The 26788-nt window shown below is 37.0% G+C and overlaps 1 protein-coding gene across 1 annotated transcript in view; it reads left to right on the top strand.

Moving 5' to 3' along the window:
• Positions 1 to 26788, top strand: part of LOC103253446 (NADPH oxidase 4) — a gene marked incomplete at its 5' end in the record, with an annotated part of 101570 nt that overhangs the window by 6680 nt on the left and 68102 nt on the right. Inside the window, 3 exons of the mRNA XM_021709441.1 lie at positions 13612 to 13828; positions 15720 to 15884; positions 16020 to 16082. Coding sequence (XP_021565116.1) covers positions 13612 to 13828; positions 15720 to 15884; positions 16020 to 16082 — 445 coding nt within the window. The remainder of the gene's footprint in view (positions 1 to 13611; positions 13829 to 15719; positions 15885 to 16019; positions 16083 to 26788) is intronic.

The following is a 26788-nucleotide window of genomic DNA, read 5'->3' as shown; positions in this document are numbered from 1 at the left end:
CACTTTGGGAGGCCAAGGTGAGTGGATTGCCTGAGCCCGCGGGTTCAAGACCCACCTGGGCAACTTGGCGAGACTTCGTCTCTACAATAAATCACACACAAAAAAACTAGCCGGGCGTGGTAGGGCGCGCCTGTAGTTCCGGCTCCTTGGAAGGCTGAGGCGGAAGGATCGCCGGAGCCCAGCGGGTCGAGGCTGCGGTGGCCGGGAGCATGTCACTGCACTCCAGTCTGGGCAACAGGGTGAGACGCCAACTCAAAAAAAAAAAAAAAAAAAGAATTAGAAATTGAACTTCCATATGACCCAGCAATCCCCCTATTGGAAATATACTCAGAGGAACTCGAATCATTCTACAAAAAAGATATCTGCACACACATGTTCATTGCAGTGCTATTCACAATAGCAAAAATATGGATCTGACCGTGGTGCCCATCTAAATTGGACTGGATAAAAAATGTGGTACATATATATGATGGGATATTACACAGCCATAAAGAAGGACAAACTTATGGACTTCACAAAAACTTGGATGGATTTAGAGAATATAATAGTCAGTGATCTATTGCAGAAACAAAGAACTGAGTAACACATGTTCTCACTCATAAGTATACCTTGACATTTACTATAATACTATAAGTATGGGATTGACAGTAACTGGAATCTGCCAGGGGATGGAAGTGGGGGGTGCACATAACATCATTAAGGGTGCCTGATCTGAACCTAGGCAAAGTGGGAACCAAAGGGAGGTCTAAACTACCTATACGACAACCACCTTTATACTTAATCCCAAATTGTACCCCACATCTTAAAAATAAAAAAAACATATTGACACAGTGATGCATCAGTATGGACGCAACTGAATCATTCAAATAGTTCCAGCAAACCAAATGCCTCTGTGAAAAAGATCTGACTCTATCATTACTTCAAACAGGCCTAGACCAACTTAGTATGCAAAAATGCAGGTAACTCATGACTTAATTATCAATGAGTAGGAAACACTTTCACAGATGGTTTTTACTGTGACACACACAAATGCACGTTCATGCACACATACACACAAATGCCTTAAGGACTTGAATCAGGAATAAATTCATTCTAAAATTTTCCAGTTTCACAAAATTATGGACTTTGCAGTAAATTGGGTGGAGTTGGAGACCATAATACTAAGTGAACTATCAGAGAAACAAAGCACTGAATACCACATGTTCTCACTCATAAGTGGGCCCTAATATTAATTATATTAGCTTAAAGGAGGGATCCACAGTTGCTAAGCAATGCCAGTAGAGGCAGAGAGGGAATGAGGAGGGTTGGGGACACATGAAAACACGAAGGGTACCTGGTCCACTACCAGGGGGTAAGAGGGCCAGTTAGAAGCTTAACGTCACCAGCATGCAACATACTTATGTAGTTAATCCTCACTTGTACCCCACATCTAAATAAATAAATGAACAAATAAATAAATAATATAGAAGAGCAATATATTATATAATCTCCACTCTCCCAGCATTGATAATTGATTTGGAATTTTAAAAAGGCAATTGAAAGAGCTACAGATGATTATAAGACTGTATATTTCAAAAATGTAAGCATTTTTTATTTACAAGAATTCTAGCAATTCAGGGAATTGCAGAATCCATATGGGCTAGAAATTCTAAAAATACAGGGCTTTAAAGTTGAGGTGTTTGAAAATTGTTAACTGGTTTTCTACGACCTAAGCAGTCGTTTAGTTAAGAGGAGTTGGTTTATATGATTTTCTAAGTTCATTTTTTTCATAGAATTTCAAATTTTGAAGGATGCATAAAAGATATCTTGACCAAGTTCTTTTAATTTCTGCTATAATATATCTACAAAGTAAACAACCGATTTTGAAGATATCCATACTTTGTTTGGGGAACTGTAATTCCCACAAAGTTATTTCTTTTTTTCAGCTGGAATCATTTTACTGTAATTTTTATTCAGTGATTTAAAAATCTGTGATTCTGAAGGCTAGAGGAATTGAGCCCCTCTCCTTTTCTAAATTTTATCCATCTGTTTCTTGCATTATGATATTTCAAATCTCATAATTAGTCTGAACTTTCTCCTTTGAATGTATTAACAGTTAATTTTCATTGAATGCTTATATTGTACCTTACTAATGACTGAGTTCATTAAATGTCCCCAACAACTCCATAAAGTTATTGTTATTGTTATTCTTACTATTCCTGACATCCAGCTGACAGAATACAGGCAGTGAGAAGGTAAGATAAGATGCCAAAGGGCATGGCTAGTAAGTAGAAGCCCTCCAGTTTTAACCTAGGCATCAGATACGAGACTCACTTTCCTAATCACTGAATTATGCTGGCTCTGATTTTGCAAAGTGCCTCTGTTTTAAAGCTAGAAATCAAACTAAGTGCAGGCAGCACTCTTGCAATATGTGATCTAATACTGGTAGAGTGGAATTCTTGCCTTCTTCACTACAGATGTTGCTGTTAGTATTATTTGGGACCCAATATTCTTGATTATGTGTTCTCGTTAATGTGTTCTTAGCTTAACATGGTTTTCATTCTTATTACAATGTTTTTCCTTACTTATGGATTCATCTATTGCATTCTACCCTAAAGAGCAATATTTCATGGACACTGAACTCAGATATTTATTTTTGGTTTTCAATTAGATCTTTGAAATTAATTTTTTTTTCAAGATGTTAGTATAGCATGGTGGCTAAAAACTTAATACCTGTATGATCCTGGCAGATAATTTGACTTTGTAAAAAATCTATTAAGTAAAATTAATAAGATCATTCACCCCAAAGGGTTATCTCAGGTTTAAATAAAGTAATACAGCAAAATAGACAGAACATAGACATTCTTAATAAATGTTAGCAAGAAAAATTATACTAGTACCAATACTACCCCTGTGTGAGAAAGACACTCCACATTTAACCATTTGAAGAATCAATTTTTTTGATTGAGACACAGAATTTTGAAGAGCCCCTATTTTCTTGTTGGCAAAGTAATTTGATGAACATACAGTGAAAACTGCTTAGTAGATCAAAAGCATATTCCTTGATAGGGTAATAATTTTTATAACATTGTAAGATCTCTAAAATTTTATTAATTTTTAGCAATAAATGTTTATCTTTGGACTTGCAAAAACAAGTCTTCCTCTTAAGGAATTTTTTGTTCCAATTTCTTTTCTCTTTTTTTTTTTTTGAGTTGGAGTCTCATTCTGTTGCCCAGGCTGAAGTGCAGTGGCACACTCACCGCCACCCCAGCATCGACCTGCTGGGCTCCAGCGATCCTTCTGCCTGAGCTTTCCAAGTAGCTGGAACTACAGGTGTGCGCTACCATGCCTGGCTAATTTTTGATTTATTGTAGAGACGAGGGCTCGTCAAGGTGCCCGGCTGGTCTCCAACCCGCAAGCTCAAGCAATCCACTCGCCTCAGCCTCCCAAAGTGCTAGAGGTTGAGCCACCGAGCCCAGATTATTCCAATTTCTAATACACCTTTTTAGGAGATAGCTGTTGGTGTGTTGCATTAAATATATTTCAATTACGAGGGCATCTGGGGAAAGCATAATAAAACTACCTTCTCTTTTCAAATATGTGTGGAAGTTGATATTTCTTCATTTTATTTTGAAAAGCTCCTCAGAAAGAGAAACATACGCTATTCTCACTTGCTGATAAAAGAGATGTTGGAGGGAAAAGAAATTATGTATATCACAGAATCTGTGCTTCAGAGGTGAATCCTACTCTTTTGAAAGACACATGAAGGGAATGCACTGTAAATAGGATTTGGCACCTTAGCCTCTGCAATCTTGGATGGTCAGCACTACCACTGGCTTTAGCTCAGGGAGTGTTGTGTGATCAGTGATTGTATTTTATGTTTTCATTTAAATGAGAGAGAGAGAGATTATATTGTGATAATTCTGGAAAATATAGAGGGGGTCCTCCTCAAATGTATGAATGGAAATGACAGTAAATTAATAGTGTAGATAAGTTTTTGGTGCTGGCTCTGCTGGACTTTGCAGACCATTTTTATTATATGAATGATACTGAGTTATTATTTTGAGCAGAGTTCTCTGTCATTGAGACTACTTATTGGCAAGAGTTAATCATATTGCATGACTTATGTTCTACTTGAATTATTCTAGACAGTTGAAAAGGATTAGTTTTCTATGTGCACATTTTTAAAAACACTTATTCTTTGAACCGGGGGAATAGCATTTGACAACGGTGACATTAATGAACCACAGGCGGTGTCATAGGCATGTAGTGTCGCAGGCAGCATTATAGGAGTTTAGGCTCAAGAGTTAACCAGAGTGAGGCAAATGTTTGTAGGGGTAGGCTTATTGTGCTGACTTGAAAATATCTTCCCTCTATTGTGGACTCAGGAGGAAGGAATTAAGTATATACTATTAAGGGCTGGATGTGTGGATGTGATATAGTTAAGTGTTAAGGTTGCTGATTCCCAATGACCTCTCTTAGAAGTCACTTCATGGAGATTTCTCTTCACCACACCGATGTGACAGAAGAAAGGGCTTGATAATCCTCTTATTGGTGGAAGGCACCTATTCCTCTTAGAAAGTCAAATGGGAACTTGAGTAGAGCCAGGTAAAGGAGGGGCCTGAGGTTGTGAGTCAACCAAGGCCATTCAAGCACTGAGGGAGTCAATTATTACTTCCCTACATTCTTTTCAGTTTTCCATTCCTTATCGCTACGTTTGCAGTGACCCTGTGATTCATTGTCCAAACAAGACACTTCTGATGATGAAAGCAGATGCTATTGATAATTAAGCAGTGGCTGTGTGTAAACCAGGACATATGGATATTCTGCCTATTCTTGGGCAGAAGGTAGGGGAAGTTCTAGGGGGAGGTAATGGATTGTTTTTAATGTAGACCTTGAGCCAGCATTACAAAAGGAGTCCTCATCTTGAATAGAGGTTCTGCGTGTGCATGCGTTGGGGACAGAGTCATAAAATAATACGCACCGTAGGTTTGCCTAACTTTGTCCTGCTTTGGAGATTGTAATTGGATTTTCACTACCATGGTGGGTAGAAGGTTGAGGATCTGGGTGTTCATGATAGTGGCTAAATGTTTTGTAAACTCATCAATCATACAGGTGACCTGTTCTAATACTTCCTTGATACCTAATTTTTAATGGATCTGACATACTAATTATCAGTTTAGTGCCAATTATTTCTGTCACAAAATTTCACTTCTGTCACATAATTTCCATAGAGTAAGAGTTCTTAACTTGGACTCATAACCCTGAGATTCATTGAATGGAGTCAGGGATTCGTGAATTTCTGAAATACATACACACATATATGTACACATACACCTGTGTATAGTTTTGAGACACATACATACATTTTGTATAAAAGTAGATTCCCCAGCTTTTATTTGATTCTCAAAGGTGTGTTAGTTCAAAAAGGCTTAAAATATATGAAACTGAAGTTTCTAAAACTAGATTTTAATCAGAGAGCTGTAATATTATATAGACACATTTTATGTCTCCTGCTAAAGTTTTATCCAGAGTTAAAAACACTGGGTTGTGGGAAAAATAAAAACGGCGGGGGCAGTTATTTTATTTAATTTTTTTTACATGGAAGCTCCTGGAAAGAGAACTTGACAAATATATTTGATTCCCTTAACAATTGCATTATTACTTTAGAGAATAATGATGGTAATATTCATAATAATTCCCAAGTGAGTAACATTTAATATATGATAGAGACTGTTCTTAGCACTTTACACACACACACACATTTTTTTTTTAAAGATTTTTAAGAATATGCACAGCACTATAAGGTAAGTACTGTTCTCATCCCCATTTTACAGATGGGGAATTGAAGCGCAGATTAAATTAAATGACTGTGAAAAGTCACTCAGCTGGTACCTAAAAGGGTTAATATTGAACCCACAAAGTTTGATCCCTGACTTGAACTTCTACACTTTTCTTAAACTATTGAATTAGTTATTGTTTAGAAGGAACCCTTTCTTATAAATAAAATATTTTAGTCATAAAAAGATCTAGAAAATCTTTTTATTTGTAGAAGTGGTGAGTCTATATGCATATATGTTTGAGAAAGAAATCCAATTATGTTACAAGTTAGAAAGATTCCAAGGTTTTGAAAGTGAAATCTAGTGCTCCTAGAAAACAGAGTAAGAAGAAAATGACTTCTTTATGATATTGCCTTAAACATATTTCTTAAAATATATGACCTTGTTAATGCACGTAATAATAAATGGAATTACTTATAATAAATTTAATATATTTGTATGATCCTTTACCTTTCGAAATTCTTCTACAAAATCTAAAAATAACAACGAAAGAAATTAGGCTTTAGATTGGAGCTGATAAAAATGCTTTGGAAGAATTACTCTTATCAGTCATTTTATAGCCATTGTGTCTCTATAAAGAGATTAAGTCAAATCATAGCAAAGGAAGCAATGGGAAAATGACATTATTTACAATATAGAAAAATTACATTAAGTCCACAGGTTTAAAAAACCAATACCTTTTAGTAGAATTTTGCTATAAATTTTCTCTAAATGTTAGTTGACCCATCAAGTTTGTATTCAAAAGTGGGGATGAATTTGATAATGGAATCCCTTGTAAACATTTTGTTGATTGCCTTTGTTTTTTGTGTTCTCCCCTGCATATTGTCTTGACCTTAAATATAGTGAAACAAGCTGCTTGATGCTCTGAGTTATGATAGAGAGGAAACAGCACTGATTGTTAGAAGATCGCTAATGTGATCTTGAACAAATCAGTTTCCTATGGAGCTTCCTGATTTCTAGAATAAAGAAAAATAATTATATCTCAGAGACTTGTTAGAGAACAATTAGATTTGTACCTAAAATGAGACTATACATGTATGCATGCATTTTTATTATTGCCTACGTGTTTTTTTCTTCATTTTTCTTTATTAAGAAACTAGGTCAATGTCATTAATTATGGAAATAAATTGTGTCTCATGGCAACATTCACTCTAAAATATCTACCCCAGTGACATATATATATATATAATATTCTCATTCTCTTTTAGCTTTGTAAGGGGAATTAATGAGTGAAATGTTTTCATACACTCTCCATTTCAGTGAATGGGGCTTTTTATACCATTACCAAGCCTCAGGGTGGCACCTGCTATTCCCAGGTTAAGGAAAAGCATGGGAATTGCATACAGAAAATGAAGAGAAAAAAGGAAGTATTTACATACATACTCTTTGAAAATCTCCAGGAGGAAGAAAATTTCATGTAAACACCGTCTACCCAGAAATACAGAGCCCTGTATTTTACACCCTGTGTAAGACATTAGGTAATTGGGAGAAAGTCAGAGGTTGAAGTTGAATTTCTGAAAGGTTAGAGTTCTCTTTTCCCTAATCTCATTATGTGTCTGTGAGTTCTGGAATGGAAAATAGAGTAGGGTGCTGTATCCTAGGTAAACTGTTGTTTTTGAGATTGGGAGTGTTTATTACCTATATTTATCCATGAAATTCCTTTTATATGTCATTATTCACTCAGTATTTGCTGGATTAAACGGAATTGCATTAATTAGTTTTCATGAGGTATGTGAAACCCTTCCAAGTTTCCTTATTACATCATTACAGATGACAATAAAGAATAATCTGTGCATTTGTTTAAATGTGATCTGGATTCCCATTTTGTGACCGCCACTTATGTTTACTATTATCTAGGTAGTCATTATGGCAAATAGTATATTGATTCCTGTAAATCAGAAAAATTAAATTTTAAGTCTTGACTACTTTGGTTGTATTGTAGACTGGCACATTTTTTTGGGGGATTCTTGTGCTTTTTAGTCATAAAAAGGTCTAGAAAATCTTTTTATTTGTAGAAGTGGTGAGTCTATATGCATATATGTTTGAGAAAGAAATCCAATTGTTTTACAAGTTATAAAGATTCCAAGGTTTTGAAGGTGAAATCTAGTGCTCCTAGAAAACAGAGTAAGAAGAAAATATCTGTGAGTTCTGGAATAGAAACTCAATGTCTAAAAATTCTTTGGATCATAGAATGAATTTCCATCTCTCTTTGTTTTCTTTTTAATTTTCCAATTTTTCACTGAAATGTATAGGGTAAATTAAATTCTTCAGGAATTAGGTCTTCCTTATATGAAATTTGAATTCTTCCTCTCCATAATATTTACATTTATTTAATATGTTAATAAATATAATGTTCTATACAGCTATGATCTTTAAGATATGTATGTGTGTTTTACAATTCCAATTTTCCATCATAGGATTTGCATTTTTATGTAAAATAATTTTTTTGCATAATAATTATGGACTAAAGTCTCATGGTTTATTTGCATTTGCTGATATTTTATGCTGTAAGCCAGATAGGGCTGAGGATTGAGGTAATGTGATCTTTTTTCCCCTAATGATGCCTTGCTACGGTTTGAATGTATGCATATATGTATGACCAAAGGTAGACAGATATAGTATATAGAGAGCAGTTTTGTGTACATGTTATCATTTGTGCTATAAGCTGCATGTATTAATTAATGTTTAATCTTCCAAACTGTGTTTACATTTTTCCTATTTTGAGGATAGACATAGTGAGCTTCAGACCAAATACTTTCTCACATAAATTTTATCTCAGTTTCTCTTTTGGGATCTTTTTTACATTAACAAGTAGCTCTAGCTGAAATTGTAAGGTGAGAAAGTTGGGAGAAAGAAGAAAATAAGGACTGCATTTATTTTAAGAAACATTTTCAGTATGTCTGTGTTTTTCTGAAACATGAAACAATTATTTTATCCCCATTGCCATTTTAGTAAAGCCTGAACATAAAGGAAACTCTAAGAAGTAATGGATGCTTGCATATTTTTTTCTTCTCAAGAGGTCAAAGCCCTTCCATTTATATACCTGTGAAGAAGAGAGGAACAGTTGCTGTCTTTTTCAGGTGAAGAAGCTTAGGGAAATGACATATTTTATTTCAGGTACCAGTGAAAGTTTTGAGTCTTGGTCCTAAGTCCTTAGACTCCAGGCATTAGATTTGTCAGCTGCACAGGGATTGTGGCAGGACTGGCTACTTAATTTGCAACAGCCACTGCAAAATGAAGATGCAAGACCCCTTGATACAACCATTATTAAGCATTTAGAGATGGTGATAACAGAGCAATGTACAAATGACAGGATCCTACTAAGAGCAGGTACATTGCAACCGCACAGATTACAAACCCATGTTGCCAGCCCAGTCTTACAAGCTTGGACTACATGACCAGTAAGAACTAGAACTGTGCCTGCTCTGCTTAAGCTGCAGGATGAGAGCACTCTCAGGTATCAGAGGCAAGAACCCCATTGGGCCAGACCAAATGGGGATGGGGGTAAACGCTTTCCCTGGTGGGTGCTAGATGCTCGGGTTTTCCTAGAGACACTCTGGACTCCTAGCTTCAGGAAGCACTCTACTCCTAGATGCTGCTCACCTATAGGCTTGACTTTATCCTGTCTGCATAGGATTGGTCAGGGCCGGGCTGAGATCCCAGACTGAACTTAGCAGTACTCATTGGTGAAGAGGGATAATATAAGTTCCAAACTGACTTAGTGCCACCTTCCTGCAAAAGTGAATGCACTCACATTGTTTTACTAAATACCATTTGCTAAAATCTAGACGTCTGTTTTGAAAGTGGAAAATGAGTTCAAAATCTGTTTGTTAAAACCAGGGACTCCTAAGTCACGTGTTTCATAACAAGAAGTTGTTTATACACATTTAGTCACTAACTTATTCATTTAATAATATATTTTGAACATTTGTTATAGGTTATAAGTACTGTTTTAGGCACTAGAGAAATACAGGACAAATTCTTGAAGTATACATTCCATTGGATTCTCTAGAAACTAAAGAGTTACAATGGGTTTTGAAATATAGAATTTTTTTACTGTAAGCTTTTTTTCTTTGTACTTGAATTAAAGTGAAAAGAACTGTCAGAAACAAGTTATTTTTCTACTGCAAAGAGAAAAAATCATGTCATAGAATACAAGGGAAAAAGGAAGCAGTTTCCTAAGGGGTAGGAACTTTTTTCTCTTCTTTAAAAACAGTTTTAAATCACCACAGACATAAAGGTCACGTAAATGACACTGTATTTGTTAGATTCTTTTTTAAAAATGCAGTAGCTTTAGGGGGTACAAATAATTTTTGGCATATGGTTGCACTGTATAATGGTGAAGAAGTGTGAGCTTTAAGTGTACCCACCACCCTCACCTGTACACATTGTACCTGACAGGTGACTTTTCATCCCTTCCCCCCTCCCCCTCCCTCTTCTGAGTCTCCAGTGTCCATTATATAATTCTCTATGCCTTTGCAGATCCTTAGTTTAGCTCCTACTTATAAGTGAGAACATGTGGTATACGGTTTCCGGCTCTTGAATTAGTTCATTTAGTATGATGTTCTCCAATTCCATCCTAGTTGCTGAAGACATTATTTAATTCTTCTTGATAGCTGAATACTATTCTGTAGTGTATATATACTAGATTTTCATTATCCACTGATCGGTTGATGGGTTCTGTTCACTTGAATATTGTTATGACTTAGAAGGGATAAATAACATTTATTTGCCTGATGTTAAGACACTAAATTATAAGTGGCCCCCTTCCAGCGCACGCACGCACAATCTGACCTTATTTCCAGGCTTTTGTTTGTTGTGAGCCTTTTTTTGATGTCTGCTTCTTTAACTAACTGATTTGCTTTGCATGACACAGGTTCTTGGAGTGAGAGAGGTAAAGTTTCTGAATCCTATGCTTTAACTACTACTTAGCTAATCTCTTACCTAAGCAAAAACTTTAGAGTTCTCATCTGTATAATGGGAATAAAAATAATTACCTTGTATATTATTTTGTTTTGAAGTTTAAATGAGAAGTAGATGTTCTAAAAATTCCCAATAGGATACTTTGTAAGTATTCATCTTTCCCCTTCCTTAACTTTTTCAGGGGTATATTGTGAGAATCCAGTAACTAAGGTGCTGTATCATGAGAAGGTGAAGAGCATAGAATTTGAGTCAGATCTGGGTTCACATCTTGATTCTGCAACTTATCCACTGTGTGACCCTGGGGTGTTATTTAGTCTTTTAAAATAGTTTCTTAATTTGTAAAATGAGAATAGTAATTTCTAGTTAATATAATTTTTTTTTTTTTTTGAGTTGGAGTCTCACTCTGTTGCCCAGACTGGAGTGCAGTGGCTGCTCCCAGTCACCGCAGCCTCGACCTGTTGGGCTCCGGCGATCCTTCTGCCCCAGCCTTCCAAGTAGCTGGAACTACAGGCGCGTGCTACCACGCCCGGCTAATTTTTTTGATTTATTGTAGAGATGAGGTCTCGCCAAGTTGCCTAGGCGGGTCTCGAACCCGCGGGCTCAGGCAATTCACTCACCTCGGCCTCCCAAAGCGCGGAATTACTGGCTGAGCCACCGGGCCCGGCCTAATACAATTTTTTAAAGATAATATGAAATGTATATACATTTCTCTCTGCTGGATCTTGTGTCTACTCTACATTTCTGAGCTATTATTAAAACACTATTTCAATTGTTATCTGTAATTTGACTTAGGTTCAGCTTCTCCTTAGATATCTTCCAAACTAGATATTATGTTTCTACAGTGTTAGGGATGGGGTGATTTGACTCCTTGGTGAACTCTGTAGCACCACCTGGAATAGTGCTAAGTATATTATGCTCGTGTCTGTTCAATTATTATAGTACAATAAATGCCTAGAATTTTTTTTACCAGCTCATCTTTCAGCCACTCACTACCTTTGGCATGTTCAATATGAGCTACAGGTTTGGGTGAATCATTAATTGTAATGAAAGCTGAATCAAATTCATGGGTTGCCCAAGTATAGTATCCCAGCAATTGTATTATGTGTCTACAATCTTGTGAATAATTAGTGACAAAAAATTGACTCACATTTGTGTAATATCTATCAACTTATTTAATACCTAGGCTATATCTACTATATTTTGCTTAAAAAAAAATGTGTGTGTGTGTGTGGTTTGTTATGATGTCATGTAAGGCACCCTCTACTTAGATGACCCTCACACGGGCTGAATGTTCCCTAATGACTTCCTCATGACTAGCTTTAAGAAAGAAAGTAAAATTAAAAGAATAAAGAAAAGGAACTGAACATAAGTTAAAGGGGCAAAAAGGAGAAAATCAGGATGGAGAGATGGTAAATGCCACTCAGAGACTGCTGTGGCCATTGAGTTCCTGACTGTCCTATATTAGATCTGTTAGTATCATTATTTATTTTCTAGTTTTTGTTTAAAGTATTATATTTGTAAAAGCACTATGGCTGTAAGACATTTGAAGATATACTTTAAAACAATTCAATAGCTGTAGGGGTACAGATGTTTTTATTTTACGTATTTTTTAAGCTACTACAATCACTTATTTGGGAGCAGAAATAACAACTTAAATATAACACACTTGGCTAACTAGTGATAAATAATTTTGGGAACACATTTTTTCTTACTATTCTTTAGCAATAAAATACACTGAAAAATTTCTCATGCTTTTCTCAATCTCACCATTTTTTTTGAAGATTCACTTTTTCAACTGTGAGCTTGCTGATTGCTCTCTGTACAGTCTGTTATTTTATGGACTGTCTCCGTGAGGCAGATTTTACCCTTGTTGATAAGAAATGCAGAATGCAGAAAGCTGAATGCTTTGTCTTAGAATGTCACAAAGTAAGAAACAATAAGAATGAATGAAGTTTTTTTTTTTTTTGAGTTGGAATCTCACTCTATAGCCCAGGCTGGAGTGCAGTGGCATGCTCAGAGCCACCCTAGGATCAACTTGCTGGGCTCAGGCAATTCTTCTGCCTCAGCCTTCCAAATAGCTGGCATGACAGGTGTGTGCTACCACTCCCAGCTAATTTTTTGATATATTGTAGAGATGAGGTCTCGCCAAATTGCCCAGGCTGGTCTCAAACCCGTGGACTCAGGTAATCCTCTCACCTTGGCCTCCCAAAGTGCTGGGATTGCAAGCTTGAGTCACCGCGCCCGGCCCAGAATGAGATTTTCAAGGTTTTAGACTTTCCTGCCTCATTTGTTATTTTGAGTTTTTTATGCGGTTTTGCTTATGGAGAAATTGAAACGTAAGTGGATTTAGGGCATGTTGTATACACATTGTTTTCAAACCATAGTAGAGATAGACTTTTAGTTTCTGTTATTTTAGTTTAACATTTCTCTGTAAATCAGCAAGGCTTTTTTCATCCAACCTTAACTAAATCAAATATGATCTCCATATTTTCCTTTATATTTGGAGATATAGCAAGTATTCATCTTTACACTGTTTAGTGAGGGGAAAATTTGCATATGGTTGCAGGATACCTAATGGACTTGAAGTAAAGGCCACCTAATTCAAGAATCCTTGGGGAGATTGTATGTGCTTTTGCCTATCACACATTTGTAGCATTTGTTTGGAGGGCCAAAATTTTGTTTTTAGTGCTTTAGCAAAGAACTTATGAAAAATTTTAAGATTTTTCAATTTCTTCTAGATACAATACATAAGGAGTGCTTTTTAAAGATAAATATCAGATAAAGTTATCCAGGAAAAGAGACAGTTTTACTGTGTACCCTGATCTTAATCTATTTTTCATCTCTCTGTTTGTTTTAAATTTAATTTTAGAGGACTGCTGAAGTATCAAACTAATTTAGATACCCATCCCCCTGGCTGCGTCAATCTTAATCGAACCCGCTCTCAGAATATTTCCTTACCAGAGTATCTCTCAGAACATTTTCATGAACCTTTTTCTGGAAGATATTCAAAACCAGAAGAGCTCATTCAGAGTACATCTGTGAAGATCTGTATGGAAGAGCCCAGGTTTCAAGCTAATTTTCCACAGGTCAGATGAATTTTGTGTTGGATCTCTGCAAAGTCTGTGCTTCCATACAATTGACCAATATCATATTTAAACATATTTTCGAAGTTATATATTCATGCATAATAGGATATTTCAGGATGTTTCAACAGTAAGTACTTATTATTCCATTATAGGCAGTTCAGGGCAAAAGACCTATGATATTAGAGATTATAGACATTTTTGCTTAACTGACTATATGATGGTGCTTGCTATCAGAGAGATGACATATTTTTCCCATCCATTGATAAAAGCAGGTTGAATAATGAAAACACTAGTAAAAATAATTATTATAGTGTAGTATTACATTATATTATGTATAATATTGTAAATAATAAATAGTAAAATCAGTTTATTGAATGCTTAATATTAACTGTGCTAAAATGTTCTGTATTCATAATACGGAACATTTCTTTTAATTTTCACAATGACTCTCTGAAGCAATTAATATCATTTTCAATTTTTCGATGAAGAAATTCTGCCTTACTATTTAAAGTGACTTGACCAAAGTCTCTAAACTGGTAAGTAGCAGAAATAGCATGCGAACTTAGGTCTTTGACTAAAATGCTTACTTTTGGAAATTTTCCCCAAGTACCCCAGCAGTTAGTTCAGTAAGTACCCCAATTATTTTTTGTGGCTGTGGAAACTGCCTATATGCAAATCATACCAGGTACTTTTCCTCTATACCAAGTGGAAGTAGGAAATAGTGAAGTCAAATGTCTGCCTTAAGAAAGGAAGAAAGAGATGTTAAAGCTAAAAAGAATTTGTAGATGATTTTGGAATAGTGTGCTAGTCTTGCGTTTATTGTTACTGATCTTTCAGATAACTAATAGACTGTAATTTTCAGAACTTTTCTGAGCTATACAAAATGCTGAATTTAGACAGGGCAGGTATGGTGACTCCTATTTTACTTACATGGGACTGATGCTCAAAGAGTAAGTGACTGTTCCAAAGACACAAGACTACAGACCTTGCCTTGCAAAGCCTGCTCTTTACATAGTGTCAGGCTAAGTGTCACTGTACGCGGAAGAGGCATGATCTGTCTGTATGGAAGAAGGAAAGTCTGGAACAACTATGTAAATAAGTCTTTAAAAAGTGATCACTAGAATAAGTTTCAGTTGGAGGCCCCAAATGATGTGGGAGATATTGCATGAGAGACCACAGGAGAAGAGTCAGCCACATAGGCATCTGTACTTCCCAAAGTTTGCATTAATGTAGGATCAGGGCTATCCATTCAACATACATTCAAAATTGCCGTGGTTTCCAAATTCTAAGTATCATCTTCTGTTGCTATAGTATGTAAAAGTAAGTTGTAAACAACAGCCTGGCATATCCCATTTAAAAAATGTGCTGTACATATTTAGTATTATGTATATACAATATATATATGTATATTATGCATGTACATTATGCACATTGAAATGTTCGGGGTTTCCTTCTTTTTAACAAACATTGCACTGGCACATCTTTATTGTGAAATCATCCTCAGATTTATCTGAGGTTTTTAACTTCCCTTTATTCTTTCTTTAGAGAAAGATATTGTGTATATACTGTATGTTTGTATGCATAGGAGTATATACTGTATGTTTGTATGATGTATGAAAGAATGTACACTTACTTGTTAATGGTAGTTATACCTGGGCATAAGTTTGAGGATTGGGTCTTGACATTACTTTCTCTTTTATTTTGTACTTTAGTTTTGTTTGAATGAGTTGCAGTGAGCATCTATTATTCTTTACTCATCTTTAAATGTGTTCTTATTTTAAAATACAACTTAAAATTATTATATTCTGTATGAAATAAACAATAGGGCAGGATATGGATTTTTTCAAATACAATCATTTCTTGAAGTATGTTTTCCAAAATTCTCCCTTAGACTTGGCTTTGGATTTCTGGACCTTTGTGCCTGTACTGTGCTGAAAGACTTTACAGGTGCATCCGGAGTAACAAGCCAGTCACCATCATCTCAGTCATAAGTCATCCCTCAGATGTCATGGAAGTCCGAATGGTCAAAGAAAATTTTAAAGCAAGACCTGGCCAGGTGAGTCAGTGGTCAGAAACCTTTAAAATGTCCTTTATCCTAATGTAATTTATGAAAATTAGCAGACATAGCATCATTGGACTAGTTGGAGTTTTCATTTGGTCATTTAAAAATTATCTGTTTGTTGCTTTTTAGTATATTATTCTACATTGTCCCAGTGTGTCTGCATTAGAAAACCATCCATTTACCCTCACAATGGTAAGAAACTTGTCTCTTGATTTTAAAAAATTTTAGGGTGTAATGCATCTTTTTTCTTTTTTGTGTCCTATCTCATTTTAAAAATTATTCAAGATGTCTTAATATTTTTAATGTTTACATAAATCATCTTTTTACAAGGAAAACAGAAATCCGTTCAGAAACTATATTATTTTCTGACAACTTACAATTCAGGAAGTCATGTATTAAAAATTTATTAAATCTTGTTGATTCAAAATGCAGATAATTTCTTGAATAGTTGCTCTTTTTCTTTTATGAAATATATATGAAAGTCTAACATCCACCCAATTTTCTTTAAATACATTGCATTTAAGGAAAAAGAGGGCATGGTGAGAGGTAAGGGGAACCAGGGTTGGGCGGGTCTCTAGGTTGAGTTGGAAGCATTAGAAAAGGTAAAGCGTCTAGAAAAGGTGTAGTTCAGTCTAATTTGTGCTCAAGTTATATATGGCGGAGATAATGGAAAATAAAACGGGAGAAATAAAATGGGGTAACTATTGGGAGTCTACTTAAATAATGAGCACGATCAAATATGTTTTGCTTAACAGCATATAATTTAACAGTATGCTTTGCATTATAAAAGTAGCATGAGCCCATTTTAAAAGTCCATAAATATAAGATAAAATAGAAAGTTTAAAATTTTATTTTCCCTACTTCCAAATCCTTTTCTCCATAGTTTGACTCATATTCTTCCAGATATTTTCCTATATTTTTTGGCATATGTAGATGTCTGACATTTGTTTGCTGGATCATATGGTTCTGTAACTGGCTTCTTTCACTTAACAATATATTATAGACAACTTCTCATGTTGTAATATTTATATATGCCATTCTTTTTAAATGACTGTGTAATATTCAATAGTAGGAAAGCACTGTAATTTGTTTATTAATCTCATTGATGATGGAGATTTAGATTTTTTTCAATTTCTAACAAAGGAATTTGATAATATAAAACACATGTTTAAATGCATGCTTAATAAAAATAAAGTTAAAGAAATTATGAGGGGGCAGAAAAATATCTGATGTCAATGGGCTAAGATTTGAGGGTAGAATTTTACTGGGAATGGGAGTCATTTTCTATTAGTCTAGTTGAAAATGCTGAAATCTTGGGCAAGTTACTTCATTTTTTGGACATTTGGTTCCCCAGTGTATTATTGGAATAAACACATTACGTATTCATAGGCTTGTTGTAGGTTTTAGTGAACCACACAAGTAAAGCATATAGAAGAGTGTTAGGAACACAGCAAATGTCAGGCAGGTAAATACATGCAGCAATTGTTGTGAGTATGATTTTTATCTTCAGTTTGAGTTTGCTCCTTGTGAACATAGGCTTATAAAGACAGCTAGGCCAGAAAATCTATATTTAAGAAACAAAAGAGACAGAAAGTATCAGATGGTTAGAGAAAAACCAGCAGCCATTTATTCAATAGCATTTATTAAAAAGGAAAAAAACACTATTTTTGCTTCATTTGCTCTACATTTTGCATTCTATGTGTATGTAGCAAACTTGTTTATTAATGATTAGGGAAAAGCACTTTGTTATCCAGTGAAATAATTAACAGCATTCTGTTTTATCAAGAAAGATAGCAACAGTGACCTACCAGGGACACATAATTAATTCATAATTGTCTCCCCAGCAGTGATGATATATGAGCCCATACACCCTTTCATCTGGTGCTTGTAGCTGACTGGAGTAAGAGGGGAAATTTGTTGTCATAAGGAATAGCGAACACTTAGTTGCCCACATGAAATATAACACTAAGACCTTAGTGCTTTCAGGACACAGCTCTCTTCAGAAGCCAAGTCATGTCTATCCATCCTCTAGGATGTGCAAGCCTTAAGAGGTAGTTCAGTAAGATTATTCTTGTTCCATGACAGCAGGCTTGGCTAATATAGATGCTTAAGAAACCTGGGGTATGGGCTTTCAGATGATGGTGTTTTACCTCTGATAGTTGTGAGATACATTTGTCTGCATCTGTGTATCCCACACATATAAAATAGATAACATAAAAATAAAAGTGAATAGTTGGAAAGAGAGAAAATGCGCAATAAATTTGTCTTTATTTAAGCAGTTTAAGAAGTTTAGTCTGCTAGATGTGGTGGTTTACGCCTGTAATCCCAGCACTTTGGATCACTTGAGGCTAGGAGTTAACAGTCCGGCCTGGGCAATAAAGTGAGACGCCATGTCTACAAAACCATAGAAAAGTTAGCCAGGCATGGTGGCATCTGCCTGTAGTCCCAGCTACTTGGAAAGCTGAAGCAGGAGAATTGCTTGAGTCCAGATGGTTAAAGCTGTAGTGAGCCATGATGGTGCCATTGTACCACTCTAGCCTGGGCAACAGAGTGGAACTCTGTCTCAAAAATAAAAAATGAAAAAAAAACAAGTTTGGCCTAGTGATGGGGTCATAAGAAATAAACTTTAGGAATTAACCTTTTGGGAGTTTGTGACCAGCCTGGGCAACATAGTAAGACCCATCTCTACCAAAAAAAATTAGCTGGTGTGGTGGCGTATGCCTGTAATCCCAGCTACTTGCAGGAACTGAGGTAGGAGAATCTCTTAAGTCCAGAAGTCGAGGCTGCAGTGAGCCAAAGTTGTGCCCCTTGCACGCCAGCCTGGGTGACAGAGCAAGACCCTATTTCAAGGGGAAATAAAAAACTTAAGAACCTTTGAAAATAGTTTCTTCACCACAGTGTTAAATATAGACTTTGGGATAAGAAAAGAAGGCAATTTCTGAAGGCCAATATAGAAAAGAGAGGGTTTTTGTTGTTGTTTGTTTTTACAAAGATATTTTCCAACATACAGACAAGAGGAAAGAATAGTGCAATATACCCCTATATACTCATCCTTTAGGGACAACTCTCCCAAACAGGGTCTTTCCTCTGCTCTCACATCACAGCAATCAACACAGAAAGCTTCTGTGACCAAATGTGGGGAATTTCTCTCCACCACCAAGCGTTAACACCAGGTGGATGTCCTGGGAATCAATTCCCACACTGTCTAACTGGAGATAGCACCAGATTTCACAGGTGGTGGCTCTCTCCCACAAGACTGCCCCTTCTGCCGCCAGACACTACACACAAGTTCCGGCCTCCGGAAGTTCTGACCAATTGATTTCAAGTTGGTTTCCCACTCTTTGGGTTTAATTAATTTGCAAGAGCAGCTCACAGAACTCAGGGAAATGCTTGTGTTTGTGGATTTATTATATAGGGTATGGCAAAGGATACAGATGAAGAGTCATAGGGTGAGGAATAGGGGAAGGGGCGGGAGTTTCCATGCCCGCTCTGGGTGGGCCACCCAATCCTGAAGCTCTCTGAACCCAGTTCTGTTGGGTTTTGATGGAAGCTTCATGACATCAGTATTCCTTTCCCCGGGGTATCTGGCGGGACCTTCTCCGGAAGGCTGGGGAAGGTGAGAGTCCTGTCTTGGGACAGGTGACAGGAGGGTAGGAGAAGGTATGAGAGATTCTGTTTCCGAGGCCTGCCCCTGAGTCCCAACACACCCAACATTGCAACAAAAGACGCACACGGGCTCTGGGGGTTATTAGCCAGGAACTGTGGAAGAAAACCATTGTCTAGAGCATAATTCCACAACCCACCCACTAGCTTCAACAAAAACATAGGCAGTACTTTACTTTTAGCATATATTTTATCACTGATAATTTTTATGTTTCTCAAAATAGGAAATCAAAGATTTTTTTTAACCTATATCACACACTGAGTAGAAACTTCTAGATTTAATTTCTTTCAGTTGGCCTAGGCCTCTTTCACAGGGCAAAAAGAGAAATTACAAAAGAAGTGGTGTGGAGAACCAGAAGAGCTTTACACAAGTGCCTCCCATGGCCTGACTTGCTTTCTAAAAGGTGAGGGTAGGAACTGGGATAGGCCTGCAGCCAGCTTCAGGCAAAGGTAGGAGGAGGGAAAAGGGGAGGAAAAGAGAATGTAGGGAACAGACAGAGGAACAGGAACTGAAGGTAAGAGAGAGCCAAGAAGGGGAACCCAATCATATGTGAAGTAAAATGGTTGTGAGCATTTACACAAAAGCATGAAACTTAGAATTCTGTTTCCAGCCCTGGCACTTACTACTTCTGTGTCTGAGTGTGTCCCTTGACCTCGCTAAGCTACAGTTAGTTCCATCATCTGCTAAACAGTGCTAATGATACTTATCAGGAAGTTTGTTTTTGATATGGTCAATATCAATGAAACAAAATAATGTGTAAAACCCTTCTCACATTGTTGGTGGTCAGGATTTGGTAATAAAAATAGTATTACTTTCATAATCTTAAAATATCTGCTTTTTATTTGGAAGATTACTTTCATTTCTGAAGCTGTGTTTTCTTGAGAAGCAAGTCCAGTACGTGAGCATGTGTTTTTTCAACCTGAACATGAGACTCCTTGGGGATATGATAGTACTTTCAGTCATTTGAAAAATCTGTCATGTAGATGCAGGATTTTATTTTGTTTTATTTTGGGATTCAAGAGTGGAAATGAGCTAATAGGCAAAAAGTTTTAGGAAAATAAATTAATTTTGATGTAACATAATAAAAGCATTTCTAATGATAAGATCAGTCTAGAAATGACAAAGAGCTATCTCACAGGAGCGTTTGCAAGGATAATTGTGCTAGATCACGATTTTTCAATCTTGGCATTATTGACATTTGGGGTCAGATAGTTATTTGGTGTAATGTGTTGTCCTATGCATTAACGAGTGTTTTGCAGCATCCTCAGCCTCTACCCATGAGATGCCAATAGTATTCCCCATCTGTGACTCCCAAAAGTGATTTTTAGATATAGCCAAATGTATCACAGCAGCTCCAAATCAGACAGGGCGCTCGTGTTAAAGTTTACATATTCTGAAGAAATCACCCAGAGGACAGGTTGATAAAGACATGGGTTTATTAATGCTTACAGAAGGGAGCTGAAGGAGGCTGTCTGGTACAAAACTTTCCATACTCTAATAGATGTAGGAAGAGATTATATATCCCCAGTGTGGGAAAGGGAGCAAGACACGAGCAATAGCATTACACTCAAAGAAGTAGAAATAAAGATGTTGACTCTCTTAGTAACTGCCTTGAGTATGCAGGTGTGTATATCTCCAAGGGCATTTTGATCATGCACAGATGACTTTGGCTAAAGGCCATCCTCCTCATCAGAGAACAGTCATCAGCAGGTGAGGGGGAGTGGGGCATATGTCTTAAATTTACCCCACACCAAATGCCCCTTGAGGGGCAAAATCACCCACAGTTGAGAGTCACTGCTCCAGAGCAACAGTTGCCAACCAAGCTTAAAATACTGAAGGGCTCTGGATGTTCTCCTAGAGGCCACTGTGAGAAGGAAGAATTTGGAGGCTGGAGGGAAGCTGGGGCGCTTGTGCTCTGGGGACGCCAATCTGATATCAGTGAGAACAGCCTGCTTTCAACTGGTCTGCGTGTGAGAATTCTGCTAAACTACTCATATGAATATAATTATCTAAAAATATTTTTTGCTTACTCAACTAGAGCCCTTTTTGGAATTCCACAAAAATCATCTTGGTTAACATGAGACACTGAATAGTGTCATGTGGTGTAGACCTTTGAAAGAGTATTTGATTATTTTTCAAATTCAGGATTCTTTTTTCATATTTACTGCCATCAGTTCCCAAATAATAGTGTTTAGATATGAATCAAGAGGAAAAGTGAGATAGCAATATAAAAACCTAACAAATTGATCAAGAATTAAATGATACAAGGAAAACCTCAAGTACTCAACATTTTGCCATATAAATAAATGAAATATTTTTTTCCCCTGTGGAATGTTGAAGTGTGGGAATAGAAACAACAATACATTGTTTGCAAAGAACAAATATTGGTTTAGTTACTACTTTGGGAAACAAGATTTTTGTTTGGATTGGTGTGAAGAGACAGCAGAGCTTTTCCTCACACCAGGGAAGATCCATGGGGTACATAGGGCTTCAGAACCTCCCTGTGGGTAGCCTCTGACAGCAAAGGACACCACTCTGGGCCCTGACTCTCAAGGTAGCGCAGGGAGCAATCATTACTAAGGCTCTGTGTCCATTGCCACTTATTTCAGAAGATGCAGTTCCAGTAATGCACGGCATGCAGACAAAGAGAACGTGTGGCATTTACAGTGTAAGTGAAAGAAATGGGGGTTGGTTCTCAGCGTGAAGAGACTATGCAAAGACACAAAAATGCGTAAGTGAGAAGGCATTAGCTAAACGGGTAAATAAAACTTAATGGGACTGTTTATTGAAGATCTTCTAAAACCATTAATATATTAATAGGTCCTGTGGATTTCTTTCTTTTTTTTTTTTTTTTGAGTTGGAATCTCACTCTGTCACCCAGGCTGAAGTGCAGTGGCACGCTCACGGCCACTGCAGCCTTGACCTGCTAGGCTTAGGTGATCCTTCCACCTCAGCCTTCCAAGTAGCTGGAACTACAGGCACGTGCCACCACGCCTGGCTAATTTTTTGATTTATTATAGAGATGTGGTCTCACCAAGTTGCCCAGGCTGGTCTTGACCCTCTGGGCTCAGGCACTCCTTTACCTCGGCCTCCCAAAGTGCTGGTATTGTAAGCGTGAGCCACCGTGCCGTGCCAGCCCTGTGGATTTCTAAAAGTTACAAAAAATAAGCAATTTTCCAAACTCTTTTAGACCATAGAAAAGTGTCCTTCCTCCCTCTCTCCCTTTCTCCTTCCCTCCCGACCTTCCTTCCTTCCTTCTTTCCTCTGTCTCTTTTTGTTTTTTAGTGAGTTTTCAGAGAACAAGTTTTCTTTAAAAGAACCAAAGAATAGCCTCCATAACCTGCTTTAATGACAATTATCCTTCTTTCTTCTCCTCTCTATCATTATGGTGAGAAATTCTTTTAGAAGCAGAAGGAATAAGGACTTTTTTTTTCTTAATTGCAAAAAGTTAAAAAAAAGAAGAAAAACTGTGATGAATATAGATTGCAAACTTCTCATCCTCACATCTCATCTTAATGTCACTTCTACTGAACAACCTTCACTGTCCCTGCCTGTTAGATAACATTTCTTGACTTTTGCCTTATAAGTATCCTGTGTACTCTTACACACCAGAGCCATTAAATGCTGTTTCCTGTCCTCCTTCTAGCTCCGTGAGCCCTTTCAAAGATGGTCTCATAGCACAATATCTGGTGCACAGAGTAACCCAATGTCTATCATTGAAAGTGTGAAAACCATCTAGTATATAATTAGTAACTGGGGCCTAGCTTGGTAAATGCTTTATGGATAGACCCCTTTTCTCTCCATCTCTTTATAGCACACCCTTACTTGGAAAGTAAAACTGGAGAAAAAACAATTAGAGAGATTAAGAAGAAAAGAAAATACCTATTGTCCAAGTGGTTCTCAGTCGGAGAAGACCTGTCAGGTTCTGAATCTAATCTTTGAGGACATGGTGCCTGTTTTCTCTCTAGCAGAGAAGAGGAGGAGGGAGTGTATCTAAGGCAAAGATAGGAAAGAACCACCAAAGACAAGCAGACAGAATTTGTGGATTGCATCTGATCTGGGATGGAGTCAACTTTTTCACCTCCTCTCCCTCATTCTCAGAACTAACAACAATGGAAAATTACTTCTTCCTAATTCTGTGCTTGTCTGACAAATGCTATCAACATTTCTTAGATTCGCCTAGCAACCTGTAGTTTAAAGTAGATCTTGATTCTATAAGGTTCGGTTTTGTGTTCACATTCTTGCATATCTTAAACATCATATTTTGGTATGTTTTACTTATGTCTTATGAAACCTCAATTCAAGATATTGTATAACTTTTTAAAAATTGTATCTCATAGATTTTTAAATTGTTATAGTAATTGGCCTTCAAAGGAAATGTTAAGGCAGACAAAATTGTTTTTATCATGTACCATGTATGGTATGTAGGCTTAGGAAATAGTCTGTAGCCTCTCCAGATCTGGGGCTTGCTAGTTGGCTCATCTGCACCCTCCCTTGAGGGAAGTCTTGCTGCTGCCCTAGAAATGAGTCTGAGTAGGCAAATATTTCTAAGCTAAATTTTACATTATGCTATTTTGTTAATTTACTGTCTATTCCTGCCATTTCCTTCTTTTTTCCAATTACTTCCCTTTGGCACTTTGACATGTAAAATGCATGCTTTCAAACATTGTCATTTCCTAGTTGTCTTAAGGTTTCCTTTGAAGTAAAACAAAGCTATTTCCCATATGGTGATTCCCACTAAAAATTGTCAAGGATAACAGTACCTGCTAATTAGGTGTCTAAGAAGTTTTTTCATAGCCTTTGCAAATATTGTATTATTTAGTTTATTATATTCCTGCAAGACACGTATTGTTAACTCTATATGATGCAGAGAACTATGTGGCTCAGAGATGAAAAAACGTGCCCAAAGCCACTGAGCTAGTTGGTTAGGTGAAATGCGAACATGGACCTGCCTGGATGAGATGCATGTTGGTAACTGTTCTGCACCATTTCTCTCCTGCCCTACCACCTGCCCGTGTGTGGTGACTTTCATATTTCTAATACTCCTGTTACATTTGGACATCTGTGTTGTTGGAATCAGAAAATGAAAATAACTAATATTAGGAGAGAAACTTATGAAAATACAAAAATGTATTTTCAAGAGAAATATCCAATAGATAATTTTGGATTGTTCGTTCTGCTGAGCTCATCTAATATTGTGGAGAGGTGAAATTCAAATAAATTCCCTGCTTAAAAAAGTTGAATTCTTATTTTCATATACTGTGCCACCAGAGTAAGGAAGAATCAAATCTGTAAAATACACAACTATTATAAATTTAGCAGTTTGAATTTTCTTTTTCTTTTTTCTAATTCAGTGTCTCACTCTGTTACCTAGGCTGGAGTACAGTGGCTCACTGCGGTCTTGACCTCCTGGTTCAGACACTTCTTCTGCCTTGGCCTCCTGAGTAACTGGGACTACAAGCGTGCACCACCACATGTGGCAATTTAAAAAAAAAAAATGTTTTTGTGTGGAGACAGGGTCTTGCTATGGTGCTGAGGCTGGTCTTCAACCCCTTGCCTCAAGCAATCCTCTTGCCTTGACTTCCCTAAGTGCTGGGCTTATTGGCACAAGCCTGGCCTTATCTTATTTTTTAAGACAGAGGTTAAGCTTTGCAAACTGAAGATACAACTTCAAGCTACAAAAGATAAGGCATAGAAATACTATTTCCGTCAAGGTAAACCCAAGCTTTGAGCACACTTATTTTCTAGGAATCTAAAGATTGGAATTTTGATTAAAATGCTTCAGTGTTTCTTATATACAAGGGGAGACTCCCCCCAACCCCAGAATTTATTTATTAAAAATTGTATTATTTATTCTTATATGTTTAAACTACAGTCACTTTCAAAGTACTTTCTATTTATGCAATATACCTGTCAAGACCCTTATTTACACTGCTCAAAGCAGTTTTTGAGCTCATCAATTTTGACTCCTTTTAGTGCTTCTGCCATTTTTTTGTTTCACCTCTTCTACATCAGCAAAACATTTCCCTTTGGGAACTTTTTCATCCGTGGGAACAACAACAACAAAAAAATGCTCGGGGTGAGATCCAGTGAATGGGGAGAGTGGGGCATAGGGGACGTGCCATTGTTGGTCAAAAACTGCTGAACACTCAGCGTGGCATGGGCAGGTGTGTGTCATGGTGGAAGAACCAATCACCTGTTCACCACAACTTGGAACATTTCTTCCACAAATTATGAGCAATTTTCTCAAAGCTTCTAGATAAAAAAACGTTGGTTGACTCAGGCATCCGGAGGAACAACTTCTGATTGTACTACAAATGGCTTGCCCTCCCTCTCCAAAAGATACTTCTGGGTTTTTTGGGGATCCCCTCTCATTTGACAATGAATTTCCCACACAAGGGAGGCATCTTAATTTGGTGGGTTTTCCCAGGAAGTTGCAATTGTTTTCTGCTGGTGTACTGTATTCTTTCAGGGTGGAGTTTCAGGCAACTTTGCTGACACAACTGATGAAAATCAGAGGGCATTTTATAGTATTAGACTATAGATTTGTAATACTAAGATCAGGTTGGGGACCTAGATGCCTCACTTTGGACCTGAGAATTAACACACTTAATTTTTGGTTTACTTCCTTATGAAAATGTGGTTCTTTATGGAGCTACTCTGAATATTAATTAAAAAAGATATAATCAAGTGCTAAGCATGGTACGTGGCATATAGTCAGCTCTCAGTAAATGGATTTTTTTTTTTGGTTGTTATTTCAGATACTGACTGAGGAACCAAGACATGGATTAAACTGATTTTTTTTTTTTTTTTTTTTACAGTATGTAATAACTGACTAAGCTCTGGTCACACACTGGTTTAGAAACAGCTATTGAGGGAACTGATGACTTGCCTCTTGTGGTTTACTAGCATTAAGGATGAGGTAGGGTTGAGGTAGGGTTTTCTGAGAAACAGACTGGAAGGCATAGATGAGTGCAGGAAGTTTGTTGGGGAGTATGCTTGGAACAACACCTAGTAACAATTTCCTAAGACAGCCAGGCAGAACTTGAACTGTGTGATATAGTCACAACAGAAGTCTCAGGATCTGACAGGGTCTCTGGATTTGAAATGATAGCTTAGAGTTGTCCTGTTGAAGTCAGGGGCTGGAACCTTTGTAACTCCGAGATGCCTCCAGGGCAAGGCACTTGATCATTGGCAAGAAAGCTTTCTTCTGTGAACAGCAATTCCTGGGTGG

This window comes from Carlito syrichta, unplaced genomic scaffold, assembly GCF_000164805.1.
Source record: "Carlito syrichta isolate Samal-C Ts95f unplaced genomic scaffold, Tarsius_syrichta-2.0.1 Scaffold230419, whole genome shotgun sequence".
Classification (NCBI taxonomy): domain Eukaryota; kingdom Metazoa; phylum Chordata; class Mammalia; order Primates; family Tarsiidae; genus Carlito; species Carlito syrichta.
Note: the sequence above shows the minus strand (reverse complement) of the source record. Positions and strands in the feature narration are given on the sequence as shown.